The sequence below is a fragment of the Giraffa tippelskirchi genome, chromosome 12 (assembly GCF_054371585.1).
Source record: "Giraffa tippelskirchi isolate mGirTip1 chromosome 12, T2T-mGirTip1v1.2.pri, whole genome shotgun sequence".
Taxonomy (NCBI): Eukaryota; Metazoa; Chordata; class Mammalia; order Artiodactyla; family Giraffidae; genus Giraffa; species Giraffa tippelskirchi.
In genome coordinates, this window is record NC_137286.1 from 82918735 (window position 1) to 82934963 (window position 16229).

Sequence of the window (16229 nt, forward strand, 5' to 3'; positions counted from 1 at the left end):
GTCACTGAGGTCCTGAGTAACGTCAAGTAAAGAAGGATACTTACTATCAGATTGTTAAACAGTAGGGAGTTACAACTCTAATACATCCACACCCCACTTTCTCTTTCCCTCTCTCAGGTATGACATAAGCAATAATGTACCTGGAAACGTTCCATGTTGCTAATCAGGGCTACCATGAGACATTCAATGCCTTTTATTGAAGTCAGAAAAAGATGGCCCTTTCCTGGGCATCTGACTGCCATCTGTCAGAAAATATATACACTGACCTAAAATACCTGCAATGTAAATACACTGGCTATTTGAACAAATTATAAAACAATAAATTTTCACTAATAAAAAATTAAGAGATTAAAGGATTAAATATTATGCAGCCTTTTCCCAACCACAGGAATTAAAACAATTTTTTCTTAGTTAATTATTAAACTGTCAGTTGTGTCTGGTTATAATTATATTGCACAACAAAAGTTACACTACAGTTAACTACTTCTAAAAAGCCCAAGCTGCTTGTAACCAACTGGTACAATATTGGTTATTTAAAATTCTTCAAACTTTCTGAAGCCAAGAATGATATACAATATAATATTTGGCTTTTGCTGAATATCTACTCAGCTGTCGGGAAGTGTCATTTAATTGTTACAATTGCCTGTCAGGTTAAACAATATCATCTTTATTTTATAGATGAGGAAACAGGACAGTTGGTTAGTGTAATCCAATTCATATCTAATAATTGACGAGGGTTGTAGGGTGAGAATTTTATGCCCAAATTCTTCCTACTCCATTACACTGCTTTTAAAGTAAACTATACATTATATATTGATATTTTTAGAGGCTAATTTATTTAAAAGACCCTAAGACAAACTTAGTGCTTGGAAAAGCATTGTAGAGAAACAAGTTATACTGGGTAGGTATATGGACTTCCAAGTTTACCAAGGGACAATTTTAGAAAAATACTTTACTAGAGGTTTATTTTTGTGAAGCCAAAGTTAAGATTTGTAAACCTGAACACATATACCATAAATCAATTAAGAAAAGTTTAATCAATTTCAACATAGACACAGTTGGCCTTCCATACTCATGGCGCCACATCCACGGATTCCACCAACCTCCCCTAGAAATATCCAGGTGAGTTTGGATATCCCCAGGTGAAAATATCCAGCCTCACCTCCCCCAAAATTCCAGAAAGTTCCAAATTGCAAAGCTTGAATGATCTGCCACATGCTGGCAACTACTTACACAGCATTTATACTGTATTAGGTATTGTAAGTAATCCAGAGATGATTTAAAGTATATGGGAGGATATATGGAGGCTATATGCTAATATTAGCCATTTTACATAAGGGGCACCCTCCGATTTTGGAATCTGAAGGGAGTTCTGGAAATAATTCCCTGAGGATACTGAGGGATAATTCTGTGTGCAATTGTGTGAGATAAAAAGAAATGAGCAAAGGAAAAAACGGAGGAAAAATATGTTTCTACTTCTTTGTAAATAAGTGATAATTCTTGTGATTGTGTGAATTAACTGCGAGTATGTCCGATCACTAAGTTCACTGCTTTAGACTGAACTGTCTGCATTAACACACTATCTCCACCACTGTCTCCACCTGTGACCATGCCCCTCGGCCTCTCTTTGCCTCGGCTTCCTTAACTATAAAACAGGAATACTGAACATTACCTATCCCTCATTGTGCAGTAAGGATTCTGTACTTTAATATATGTAAAGTATATGAAATAGAGAGTGCTTTGAAAGTTATCAGTTCCTGTTATATTAATTTAATAATTAATCTAAATTTAAGTTGTAAGTATTCTACCTTCTCTCAACTACAGAAAGAAAAATATTTCAAAGGTCTTCGGTTTTTTAAAAAACTAGTCAAGAAAGATATAGCCAAATTTCTGTAACTTTTCTTAACAGTGATAATATGGTTACTTGGGATGTCTCTATTCTTAAGGAGTTGCACACTGAAATATTTAGGGGTGAAATGTCACGGTGATGTCAACTGACTTGACAAATACCCAAACAAACAAAAAAAGGGTATAAATAAATATTGAGAGAAAGCAAATAAGGCAAAAAAACAAATATCAATTGTAAATCCAGCTGGATGGCAAACAGGTGTTCAATGTACTATTTCAACCCTTCCATATTTTGAAATTTCTACAGTTAAAAGTTGGCATAATTACAGTGAAAATAAGTAGGACTTGAGGGAGGAAAATAAAATACAACCACATGGAAAAGAATTGTTTTAAAATCAAACAAATGATTCAGAATGTATGTGGATATAACTGATTCACTTTGCTGTACAACAGAAACTAATACAACACTGTAAAGCAACTATACCCCAATTTAAAAAATGAATGTAGATACATAGATAGTCATATAAATACACAATAATTTCTACAAGAAGAAATCGTGTTTTGGAAATTCGCTGGTGGTCCAGTGGTTAGTTCTTGAGACTTCCACTGCCATGGGCCTAGTTCAATCCCTGGTCAGGGAACTAAGATCTCTCCTGTGAGCCAGAAGTCATGGTCAAAAAAAAAAGAATAAAATATTATGTTTTAAAGTTTGAAGAATTAAATTTTGTATTTGTTCATTTTATAAGTAGTCCACTTAGAAAACTCATTATTCTAAAAGGAGATAAAGAATAATCATATATACTACTTCCAAACAAATTCTATGAATATGAAGGAGTGTTCTGTGTCAGACTATGTCAGATGCTGGAAAAAGAATAGTGGATAGAAGGTAGCTTCTACAGATTTAAATGGATAGCAGGAGACAGGCATTAAAGTCACCTGAAAACCTGGATTATGTACCAGAACATGGTATAGGCAAGCAGTCAGCTTCAGCTGGAAGGAATTCTGAGCAGAGCGAGAGCTGGCAGTGGAAGCTACGGAAACTGGACAACACTCTATGCAAAACAGACATAACAAAAGCTGCAAGAAGGCAATACCACAAATGCGGACTCTGCACCCATTAAACAAAGGATGGCTCTGGTCAGAAACATCACAGAATGAGAGGCATCGATAACACAGAGGTTGGAAAAGAAAAAACAGGAGAAGGAGGAATCAGGCACAGAACTCTTTTTTACCTTCCGAGCCACAAGGGAAGCCCACAGAACTCTCAGAGAATCAAAAAATGAAGACTCTGAAAGGTATACCAAAGACAGCTTGAAAGTCACAGGAAGCAAGGTTTTAATTACAACCCTTTAATACCTGGCACTGAGTCTTATTCAGAAGCTGACATTCACAGTAGTAAAGTACCCAATATAATACCATAATTTATTATCTTTCAGAGCTAGAGCTGTGTGTTTTTGTTATTGTTGTTTTTCTTCTGGTTTGTTTTTATTCTCAAGGTCTCAAAAGGAACCTTTGGTCAGAGATGCTTAAAAAAAAAACAAAACAAAAAACTGAGTCCATCCAAGAAGGGAGTCCCAGTGATCTGCTGTGGCCACTGCATTTTCTTATCAAAGCAAATAAACACAATGACCACAAAGAGCGACAAGACCCTAGAAACCAACGGGAGTGACCACGTAATCCCAGTTAGATACTCAGTCATCCTATAACCAACAGAACTTAGACGAAAATAAAGTAGTAAAAGGAAGACACAGTTAAATAAGTGCTTCTTTAATTAAGATACGAAAAATGTGACCTCCGCTCCTTACACGTCAATAATTTAAGATAATTCAATTCTCTTAAACTCATCAAAAGTTTAATGGAGCGTACAAGGAAGACTGAATGGTCTAATAGGTCTGTTTTGATTCTAGGTAATGCTCACTTCAAGATCAATTGAATAAAAATCCAACATTTATACTCAAGAATATACAACTGTAAGACAGGAGTCAACTAATGAAAATAATCAAAAAAATCATATTTATTGGATTTGGAAGGGCTCTTATTTGGAAGGGTTCTGGAAATTCACAGCAGTAGAAACTAAAAAACAGAACCCTGAAAATGTTCACCTAATTTTCTGCCTTCCTCCTTTATCCCCATTCTAAACCAGTCAAAACTAGTCACAAGTTTCTGCAAAAAAAACAGTCTAAGTTGTTGTTAGACTTTGTTAAGATGTGTCATCTCTGGGGTTATGAGGCAGATTTGATTTTATTAAACCAAAAAAATATTCCTCCAACTCTGCCACTTCTACAAACCTGAGAAAGAGGACCTTCGATTCCTGGCCACCCAATCTGTTTGACTATTCTGGATACTATCTGAGAAGACTGTTATCTTCCCAAGGAATAATGCGTATTTCTTAGAACTCAATGCATCCCAAAGGGTCATTATATGTAAATTTATGTTAAATTTTCACAGCTTCTAACTTTGTCCCCAAAAAGATCTGAAACCATTCCCCAGATTTTCTTGTATGTGGATCTCTTCTTATATGGATCAATCAGTTATACAAAGCTATATAGGGCTGATTCAAATTGGTAGAATCACACCAAGTGTTGTCAAAGTTTAAAAATAACAAATCACTGATATAAAATCAGAGGACTGATGCCTTGCTGCTGAAACAATCTGTTGACCAAAAGTTCTAGCTTGAAATCTATATCATTTTTATTTTCACTTCTGAATCCTGACACATTTAACCAATAATGACTCTTGTCAGAACATGACACAATGATCTGCACCGGTCACTTTAGCTTTCTCACCTAATACTCGGAACAGAAGGATTTAACGTTTCCTCTGGCATGCTACTGGCTGCTTCTGCTTCTGGAACAGCTTGTACTGGCTGTACTACATGAATAGTCCGGAAGAGCTGGGTAGGATATGGAGTCTGTGTGGACTGTACTGTCCTCAGAACCTCGGACGACTGCGCAGGTTCCATGGGATCTTTGGGTTTTGCAGCTTTCGAATTCCCTGGTTTCAGAACTGTAGTGGCTCCTCCTTTTATTCCTGGACTTGAAGATGCTCTCGATCGACTTGCTGGGTTCCTACTCGAAGTGGTTGTTGAAGACAGTGATGGATCTGAAGACTCTATGCTGCAACTTGGATCCTCATCATCTATATAAATAAGGTCTTTCGGCATATCCTTAAACTGATACACCAAGCGCTGACCTTCTACTTTTGCCAGAATACCCCTTTGGTAATAGTACCTATTCAAAACAGACAATTTTATCAATATTGTATTCGGTTAAACATAAACTAAAATAATATTCAACACAGCAAAACTTTTGTAATCATAAACAAGAGTTTAAAGTTGGAAACAAATGAGAAAAGAATTTCTAAATGAAGGGTAGTTATTTTCTCTTCCACAGCTTACTATAATGTCCCTTCGTGTTTTAAACTCGATTCAGTACATCTGAAACGATTTTCTGTATAAAAGTTAATGATGTACAAATAGAAGTGATTCAAGTTTTGTCAGTGATTCTAATTAGATCAAGAACCTAAAAAGTGTGAGCTAAAAAATAAAACGCAAACTATATCTAAATAGTTCTGGTTTGAAAAAGTTGTCAAGTTATCAGATTTGGATGTTTCCACTAAGTTTTTCTCAAACATATCCAGATCTTGACGACTAAATGACATGATCAAAGAAAAACAAACTAAAAGTGGGTTTAAGAGGTATCTCTGTTCAACATTTTCACAATGGTCAACATTATTCTTGAAAGCATGAATTTATTCCAACATAATGTATCATACCTGAAGTTCATGCTTAAAAATGCATCCTCTTATTAAGTACCTGCATTACCAACATTTGTTATTTTGTGCTGAATTTAAGTTTAATGGCTCAAAACATATGAGCCTTGTGGTCAATGTACAATGCCGGATGATAGTTTAACATTTTCTGATCTCTTCATAAATAAAATATCCATTATTCCCATGAAGATTTTGGGGGGAAGGAGAACATTTTCCCAGACTGAAATAATATTCTTCACACAATAAGCTACAGAAATTTCACATACCTGAGAGCTCTTCCCATGGTCTCATAATTCATGTCAGGTTTGTTTTTGTGCTTCCCCCACAACCTGGATACTGCTTTAGAATCTACCAATTTAAAAATGCCTTTTTCTCGCTGGGTCCATTTGATGTATTTAGGACAAGTAGCTTTGTCCTGGAGCAGTGCCAGTAAAAACTCCCAAAGATAAATTGTGTTTCCTGAAACAAAAGCAATTACTTTTTAAATGAACCAAAACTTTATTTGAAAGAGCACAATAAAACACAACTAAAGGTCTTATTAAGTTCCATCTATAATTATATAAACAAATTACACAGTTCAGTTAGTACTGGTGATATAATGGTCATAATTTCTAGAGTCTAATATAGATCTTTTTATTAGACCCACATAAGTTATCTGAATAGAGCAATCCTGCCAATTAGATTTGTGATGACCTGGGGAGAAAGTATTGTAAGAAATTTTCTTTCAGCCTCTTTAAGAACCATTATTACGTGGAAGAAAAGGAAAAAGAAATGTAAAAAACCTTTCAATAATTGTTCTTTTTATATTAAGAGCCAACAGATTAGCCTTAACCATTTTCTTAAAAATTGGGACGCAGTTATGAAAATGTTAAAACTCCAAGACAACATAATAAAGTGTCTATGAACTGAAAACCTAATGTGGCTGAATTCTTCCAAGAGACTCATTATTAAATGAAGGGATGAACTATTTTGACAGGGAAGTAAAAATCTCCTAATGGATTTCTTGGGCTACATTATGACATTATTTCTACAGAAAGCAGTAACTGTGCATGTGGCAGGTGGCAACAATAAGATCCATTTCAATAAAATTGGTGGTTTCTATTTACAGTATGCAGATATTATTAGTGGTTTCTACTTACAGTATGCAGATATTTTAGAGCAATCTGAATGTTACTTGATCTATAAATATTATAAGGAAATTATACTAGTAGTACTTACCCTTCCCATCTTTGTTTTTCTTCTTCACAGATATGTTTGGCGTAGTGGCTGGGGAATCTGGACGTGGTGGTTTAGTTTTTCTCCCTGAAATCACAATGGCTCTACATAAATATTTGCCCTCAAAAGTGAGGTAGAATGGATAATTTAGCTGTTTATAAAAGCTTTTTTGGTCATTTATCCTCAATTTCAAGTGCCAAGTATTTTATACATGGAACACATACTGGTTTCCTAAATACTACTTATTAAAAGGAAAATAACTTCAGTAAAAATTTAACATTAACATAGGTTAGATCACAGACACTTTTATGTAGAAAACAATACTTTGGCTCATTTGTAAAAATGAGATTAAGTTGAAACTTTAATTTTATCTTTTAGGTGACAATTCTTAAAATTTGGATGAACATTACTGATATTGATGAAACTTGGGCTCCAAAATTAAGCCATATAAGTCTGTCTGCCTCTTGGTTGGTTCTCAAATACTGAAAACTACCCAAAACTTCTAAATATAAAAAATAAGATTAAACTGAGGTTAAATTTTTGTGAACCACATACTCAATTTTTATTTTCTTATGTATTTTTAAACATCTTATTTTATATTTCTTTCAATTTACAGCAAACAAACTTTATGGTTATCCATCACCCAGCCCCAGACAAATCAGAGTTAAAAGTGTATTTTGTTCAGCCTTAGTCTGGGTCAACCAACTATTCTAAAGCCATGTTTGTGACCTCTTCTCCCCTTATCTAGAGCCACAACCTGGCAGCAATGCTGCCTATGACTTGGGTTGGGGCGATGATGCTATTTGAACAGACTACCACACTGCACGTGAGAGACAACGGAGATTAAGCACAAATGGATATTTCAGTTAGTACTTCTAACCACAACGTTCTTGAATTTGACTCTCTCTGATCTAGATCACAAGGGAGAATGCTGAGGTAATTTAGGGAATTAACCTAAAAAAGAAGAATTCTAGGGCTAAAGTCACAAGGTTAGTAGCAACACAAGACAAGTTCAGTCGCTCAGTCATGTCCGATTCTTTGCAACCCCATGGACTACAGCATGCCAGGCTTCCCTGTCCATTACCAACTCCCAGAGCTTGCTCAAACTCATGTCCATCGAGTCGGTGATGCCATCTGACCATCTCATCCTCTGTCATCCCCTTCTCCTCCTGCCTTCAATCTTTCCCAGCATCAGAGTCTTTTCCAATGAGTCAGTTCTTTGCACCAAGAGGCCAAAGTATGGGAGTTTCAGCTTCAGCATCAGTCCTTCCAATGAATATTCAGGACTGATTTTCTTTAGGATTGACTGGTTGGATCTCCTTGCCGTCTCAAGAGTCTTCTCCAACATTATGGTTCAAAAGCATCAATTCTTCGGCACTCGGTTTTCTTTATACTCCAACTCTCACATCCATATGTGACTACTGGAAAAACCATAGCTTTGAATAGACAGACCTTTGTCAGCAAAGGAATGTCTCTGCTTTTTAATACGCTGTATAGGTTGGTCATAACTTTTCTTCCAGTGAGCAAGCATCTTTTAATTTCATGGCTGCAGTCACCATCTGCAGTGATTTTGGAGCCCCCAAAATAAAGTCTCTCACTGTTTCCATTGTTTACCCATCTATTTGCTATGAAGTGATGGGACCAGATGCCATGATCTTAGTTTTTTGAATGTTGAGTTTTAAGCCAGCTTTTTCACTCTCCTCTTTCACTTTCATCAAGAGGCTCCTTAGTTCCTCTTTACTTTGTGCCATAAGGGTGGTTTCATCTGCGTATCTGAGGTTATTGATATTTCTCCTGGCAATCTTGTTTCCAGCTTATACTTCATCCAGCACAGCATTTCACATGATGTTCTCTGCATTTAAGTTAAATAAGCAGGATGACAATTACAGCCTTGATGTACTCCTTTCTCAATCTGGAACCAGTCTGTTAATAGCAACACATCCCAAGACAAAATGAATAGGAAAACACTTCTGAAGTTAAGGTAAGAGTCAAGGAAAGTGAAAAGTGAAAGTGAAAGCCACTCAGTCGTGTCTGACTCTTTGTGATCCCATGGACTATACAGTCCACAGAATTCTCCAGGCCAGAATACTGGAGTGGTAACCTTTCCCTTCTCCAGGGGATATTCCCAACACAGGGATCGAACCCAGGTCTCCCACACAGCAGGCAGATTCTTTACCAGCTGAGCCACAAGGGAAGCCCAAGAACACTGGAGTGGATAACCTATCCCTTCTCCAGGGGATCTTCCCAACCCAGGAATCAAACTGGGGTCTCCTGAATTGCAGGCGAATTCTTTACCAACTGAGCTATAAGGAGAAGAAGTCAAAAGAGTCACTCATCGGGCCTGACCTCTCCTGAGAATACCAGATGTATACATGTGGAAAATAGGCACCTGGTGTCTCAGCTTCCATCACTGCAGACATCTGCAGAGAACCTACAGAGATTTCTAGCTGTGTTCACAACTGTGAGGATTAGAAGCCAGACTTCAGTTAGCTGCTATCCTTCCGACTGTTTTATTTTCTCTAATTTTTTCTCTTTTTAAAAAATATTTATTTATTTGGCTGCGCTGGGTCAGTCGCAGCATGCGGAATCTTTGATCTTCACTGCAAACGCAGGAACTTTAGTTGCAGCATGTGGGATCTAGATTCCTGACCAGGGACAGAGTCTGGGTCCCCTGCATTGGGAGCTCAGAGTCTTAGCCACTGGACCACGATAACACTGCTTTTATCCCGCTGTTTTCCTCCACTAAGTCACGGCAGATACTGTCAGTAGCCTACCCAGCATCCATCCTCTCCATCGTCTTCCTCACTGTTCACGGTGACGATGCACACAGCATCACACGAATTATAGGTTAATTGGGTACAGAAATTCTGTGAAGTTATTTCTTCTAATACTTTGAACATATCCAGCCCTTCCAGCCTTTCATGGGAGCTTGTAGCCAATTCAATAATCAATCCTCATCAGGTAATGCAGTTTCTCCCTGATTGGTCCATTTCTTCTTCTTCTTCTTTATTTTTCCCTTGTTTTGGCTGTGGGTTGCAGGGAGTCTTTGATGTTCCATTTTTTTTTAACATAATCTATTTCGGCCTGCATCTATTTTACTTATGCTACTCAAGATTCACTATGCTGGGATTAACATCATTCTGGAAAATTTCTCAGTCATCATCTTTGAATATTGCTTCTTCCTCACTCTACACATTCTCCCTTCCTGGAGCTCTGATTAAACGTGTAGATCTTCTCAAGCAATCCTCACATCTCTAACTCTTTTATTATCTTTTACTCTACACCAGCTCTAGACTGGAGCGCACTGATTCTCTCTTCCGCAGTGACTAATGTGCTATTTAACCCATATATTATGTGTTCTATCTGGTTCCTTATCAGGTCAGTCTTTCACCATTAAGTAGGATATTAGTCTTTTACTTTCTAAAAACAGCTTTATTGAGGTGTAACTGACATACAGTAAACCTGCCTATGTTTAAAGTTTATAATCTAGTAAGTTTTGACATAGGTATACACCTGTGAAACCATCACTCAAGATAATGGACCTGTTCTTCCCTCCCTAGAGTGTGTTTGTAACCCTCACTTTCCCCGCCCTGCCCAATCCACAGGCAACCAGCCACTCGTTTTCTATCATAGTAGATTAATTTACACTTTGTACAATTTCATATAAACAGAACCATACTCTTCTTTTATGGCAGGGGGGTGGGAATCTGGCTCTTTTCCCCTAGTATAATTACGCTGAGGTTCATCCATTTTTGTCTTATGTATCAACAGTACATTCCATTTTATTGCTGAATGGTCTTTCAGCGTATGGATATTACCTACACCACATGTTTAGTCCAATCAGCAGCTGATGGATGTTTGGGTCATTTCCAGTTTGGGGCTGTTGCAAATAAAGCTGCTAAGAACATTCATTCATGAGTCAGTTTCTCTCTTAAATGTATAGTTTCATTTCTTTGGGGTAAATACCGAGCAGTAGAATGGCTGGGTCATGTGTTAAGGATACATGAAGGTTTTTAAGGAACTGCCATGTGAAAGTGAAGTTGCTCGGTCGTGTCCGACTCTTTGCGACTCCATGGACTATAACCTACTAGGCTCCTCCATCCACGGGATTTTCCGGGCAAGAGTATTGGAGTGGGTTGCCATTTCTTTCTCCAGAGGATCTTCATGACCCAGGGATTGAACCCAGGTCTCCTGTATTGTAGGCAGATGCTTTACCGTCTGAGCCACCAGGGAAGGAACTGCCATAGTGTTTTCCAAAAACTATCTTCTCCATGCAGGAAGGTGGGGTAATCACACATCATTGGTTTCCTACTTTCCAGGAATCGCTGGCTTTTGTTGACTGATGTCCACTTTCTTTAGAACCACTGCTTCAGATATTTTGTTTGTGGTTTCAGTTGTTTCAAACAGGAGGGTAAATCTGGGTTCTGTTTTTTTTTTTTTTTCCAGTTTTACTGATATATAACTGACATATTGTATAAGTTTAAGGTATACAATACGATGTGATATACGACATACTCTCCACCCCACCCCTCTCCATGATGAGACCCAACAAATGATTCAGAGGTAAGATAGATTTCCAGTGTATTTCAAAATGCCAGCCTCAAAAAGCAACTCAAGAATGCACCCCAGCTCTCAGCCTCCCTAGGAAGGGGTTTCAAAGCACCAGAGAAGTGGAAAAAGAGGGTGAAGAGAGAGTTTCTTCACATCATTTAAAAGCAGTTCAATGTCCCAATCCCCCTCCTACCAAATAAATGACTCTTGATTTTTTTCTAGCCATCTTATGGTATGAAAAGATACCTTAACTGTGGTTCTGATTTATACTGCCCTGATGACTAGTGATATTTAGCATCTTTGCTTGTACATGTTGGCTGTTTGTATGTTTTCTTCAGAAAAATGTCTATTCAGGTCCTCTGCCCATTCTTTAATTGGATTTTTTTTTTTTTTTTGCTATTTGTTTTTGTGTTATATATTTTGGATACTAACCCCTTATCCAATATATGATTTACAAATATTTTCTCCCATTCTGCAGGTTGCATTTTCATGTTGCTGACGGTTTCTTTTGCTGTGCAGAGAGTCTGAGTTTACTGTAGTCCAACTTATTAATTTTAGCCTTTGTAAAGTTTGTGCTTTTGGTGTCATATCCAAAAAACGGTTGCTACATCAGGTGCTATTACTTCATCTTGACTATAAGAGGAAGTTTCACCTGGTATTTTTTAATAGTCTCATTCTTTGACCATATTTTCTATTCTTTTGCATTAATAATTATAATCATATTCATTGGAAGTTTCAATTTGATAATTCTATTATCTGAGGTTCATAGTGAACTAACCTTAGGATTTATTTTTTTTTTTTTGAATTCTGGTTTATTGTTGGACAACAGTGTTTCACACACATCAAGCAGGCCAAAAAATAATAATAATAATAATAAACCACAACTTCATAGTCAAGGAAAAAAAAGAAAACTTTTATCACTGGCCTTTTTAACCATCTCATAAAAACCAGCATTTTTTTTAAGAAAAACAACATTTTCTTATAGTACAGCTACATACATGCACAAAAAGGGTTATTGGTATCCTCGAAATAAGATTGATTTTTTTGTTGTTGTAATCTTTTTTTTTTTTTTAACAACATTTTCTTTCTCCTTTGAGATTATACTAACCATGGTCACACCACAAGGAAAGTCAGAAGTAGGAGAGAGAATGCTGGGAAGACTGGTTTGCTCATCCGAGATTATTAAAAATGGCTGACCCCTAACAATATGTACAAAAATATAAAATGTAATATAAAATGCAAATTTTCCTTTTAAAAGTACTTTAAGAAGAAAAATCAGGGCCCTGGAAGTTTCGGTTCTTTTTTCCTCTCCTGTTGCAAACTCACATTGTGTGGCTCTGGCTGGACAGTGGAGAGCACGTGGCGATGCAGGCGGCGGGCAGGCCGGACCCCACCTGCCGGGTTAGGTTCTGAGACGCGAAGAGGAGGGTGAATGGGCTCCAGCAGCCTTTTCTGTCAGGTTCACCTTTCCTGTTTCGCTGTCTAGTCATCCTCATCCATCCTCCGCTTCTTTGTGTCCCTGTCACCATCCCCATCATCTTCAGCTGCTTTGCCCACAGCTGCCTCAGACTCATCTTCATCGCCATCCTCTTCCTCACCATCACCTTCCTCCTCCTCTTCCTCCCCAACTTCTTCCTCTTCTTCACCCACCTCACTGTCAGCCTCCTGCCCCCCATTTTCCTCATTCTCAGCGTTCCCATTAGCAGGTCCTCACTCCCATCCTCCGTCTCCTCCACAACGTCTTTCTTTTAAGTCCTTGGTAGTGATCTTGGAGCTGGTGTCCATGGCTGCATTGGCACGATGGGGCCGGTGATGTTATGCAGCAAACTGAAAAGAAAGCGGGAGGTCGAGAACTGGCGATGAAGCTGCGGAGTCCACAGTGGAGGCAGAGCTGGAGGTGGCTGCGCGAGTGAGGAGCCAGACAGAGGTACAATGCAAAGACGGCTCCTGAGAGCACCCAGTGGGGGAAACTTTAGAATTTCCTATGTCTGCTGCTTCTCATTCAGGAAGTATCTTTCTTATGTGTTCTGTGATACTGAAATGTGAGTTCACCTTCAACAGGGTTTTATTTGAAGAAATACTGTGCAGCCTGGATTAAATATATGATGTGGCAAAGCAATTTTACAAGAGCTTCTCCTGGGGCCCAAAGTTACTGACAGTCAGGGGCCATTGTTATGGCTGAAAATTCCTAAAGTCAGTGATCATTTAAAATCTAGTCATAAACATAGGTTAAGGTAAACCTAGGATTATGAATTCTCAAAAGAACAATTTTTCCACCCAGCTACAAAATACAAGTTTCCTTAACATCTGTCTGTGCCAATGGGTGGACTGTTTTTCCCCTTAGGGTATAGCCTTCCAAGGATCCCATGAATTATATGCTGAGTTCTCTAACACCCTATTTTGCTTTGGACTAAGACTTCGGCATGTGCCTCTACTTGGAATATAAAACCAAGTCCCCTGGACTTCCAGACTGACGTATCCTTCTAAGCCTTTCAGAGCTGCTGTGGTGTCAGCTCATTCTAACTGTTGTTATTTTCCTCTTCATCTTTGGCTCTTGAAACTTCCCTTAATTTCATGTGAAATTAGGTTACACAGTGGCTGGTGATGCCATAAACCAAGATATTAAACTCCACATATTAAACAAGTTGGAGCAGAATCAAAAGGCAAAGAAAGGGAAACAGTTAGTGTTAGGATTAAGTATGGCTCTAATTTGTGAATACTTTAAAATACCCTCCAGCATGCTGTACCCTCTTCAATTACTTACCTGCTGATTTACCACGTGTATTCTTCCCACTGGAATCTTTTATTAGAATCTACACTGGTGGTTTTCAAACTATGTTCTCCAGGAGAAAACTGAACTGGTCTTACTAATCCCTGAGCTCTTTTGGAGCTTGGATAAAAGGCTTTAGATACAAGACTGAGGCTTAAAAAGTTGGGAAGATCCCTTTTCTATAAGACAGACCAAATATTTTAACAATATAATTCTTAAAAAATGAATCTAATATGAAGAAATAACTCAATTTGTTTTATACCAATTTTATCTTACAGAAGTTTGAATTGGTGTAGAAATATCCTTGAATAAAAGTTACCTTTAGATTGCACATCAAGAGTAGACTGTTCCCTAAACAGATCACCCACCTACCTTTCTTTCTCTTAGGTTGTTCTGGTGATGAGGGTCCTGGTGAGTGTGCATATGTCTCTTGAATGTGCTGTGTTTCCATCACTTCAGGAATCCCATCTAATGTGACGGATACATGGGTGACTGGGGCAACAACAATGTCATCTTCAGAAGAACTAAATATATTATTATCTAATGGGAATAAAATCAACTTTGTATTATAAATCAAAATAATTTCATAAAATATTTCCTATTTCTTTGAAGATTAAAGGAGAAATGAAATCTTGAATCAGCCCCTGGTTTTTCCTTCCTCTGCCCTAAGTCAAGTTCCCTGGATCAGTCCAGGCTTGACTGGACCATTCAATGTCTTCCTAACGTGACTTCTTATCCCTAGTCCATCCTGTCTCCTGCATTTTTCACACTGCTGCTCAAGTTTTTCTCCACAACCTAAGTCTGACCTGACCATATCATTCTTCTCTATAAAAACTTTACAGAGTGAAAATTAGAACGAAAAATAAAACTGACATACCTTCTCATTGTTTACAGGTGGAAAAAAGATAAGAACAATCAAACTCCATAGCATACCATTTTGAACATCCACAATGTATAACCCATTATAAAACATTACTTCAGTTATAGCAAAACATTTTAAACATTTCATTCTTTCACAGATCTATGTCTTTGGTTCAATCGACTCCCTCTACCTTGAATGCCGGAGAAAGCAATGGCACCCCACTCCAGTACTCTTGCCCGGAAACTCCCATGGCGGAGGAGCCTGGTAGGCTGCTGTCCATGGGGTCGCTAAGAGTCGGACACGACTGAGCCACTTCACTTTCACTTTTCACTTTCATACATTGGAGAAGGAAATGGCAACCCACTCCAGTGTTCTTGCCTGGAGAATCCCAGGGACAGGGGAGCATGGTGGGCTGCCGTCTATGGGGTCGCACTGAGTTGGAGACGACTGAAGCGACTTAGCAGCAGCAGCAGCTACCTTGAATGCCCTTTCCTGTCTTCTACACACGAAAAGCTTATTTGTCACTAATAGCCCCGGTCAAAACCTTCCTTCCAAAAAGTCAGTCACCAGTATTTTCAGCTAGAGAAATCTCTCCTTCCAGAACACTCTGCTATTCCTCTTTTGGCCTTTATTTTTGGCTTTTACAGTTATTTACATAAATAACTATCCTCAAAAGAAATCTGTAAACTTGAGGAAAGGAAAAAAATCTATTCATTTCTATATCATGTTATTGCCTAATGCATTGCTGTGCATACAGAAAATCCTCAATAAACATCTTAAATTGATTTAGTAATAATTCATTTTATGAGTCTGACCACTTTCTCGTCAGAAAAGTCCAAAGGAGAACTTGGATTTAAAAGCAAATCAATAAATGTGGTAGTAAATTTTATGCCGTGAAGTCTTAGAAAACATTTCAATGGATTTTTGCCTATTCTCTGATGGATACTGACAGAAATCACTAAATTTTAATTGTTTGGACCCTAAATACACTAATACTTCACCAATGAGGTTAAGAAGATACTCTGCATAATCTCTCTGACACCTAAATTACCTTTTTATTCTCAAAGTCTTCATTCCTCAAATCTAAAAAAAAAATCCTGTTTCACTGAACAATTTAGCAAAGGTACCTCAACCAGTACTGTACCTTATAATGCCCTTAGGATGCTAAAAAAATAAAACATGAAAAATAAAACATGACTCTGGTCTCTTGAT

The 16229-nt window shown here is 37.8% G+C and overlaps 1 protein-coding gene and 1 pseudogene across 7 annotated transcripts in view; both read right to left on the bottom strand.

The window, feature by feature from the left end:
* The window catches only part of ELF1 (E74 like ETS transcription factor 1), a 118595-nt gene that overhangs the window by 4220 nt on the left and 98146 nt on the right, over window positions 1-16229 (bottom strand). For 5 of the 6 annotated variants that reach the window (XM_081549872.1, XM_081549869.1, XM_081549874.1 and 2 more), the window contains 4 exons: window positions 14528-14695; window positions 6838-6921; window positions 5886-6078; window positions 4635-5078 (listed from right to left, as the gene is read on the bottom strand). In XM_081549872.1, the coding sequence (XP_081405998.1) occupies window positions 4635-5078; window positions 5886-6078; window positions 6838-6921; window positions 14528-14695 (889 nt within the window). The remainder of the gene's footprint in view (window positions 1-4634; window positions 5079-5885; window positions 6079-6837; window positions 6922-14527; window positions 14696-16229) is intronic. The other variant, XM_081549875.1, reaches the window with a different exon arrangement.
* On the bottom strand, window positions 12171-13200 carry LOC145530111 (uncharacterized; annotated as a pseudogene). Its single transcript, XR_014071464.1, has one exon. The product of XR_014071464.1 is annotated as an uncharacterized LOC145530111 (transcript).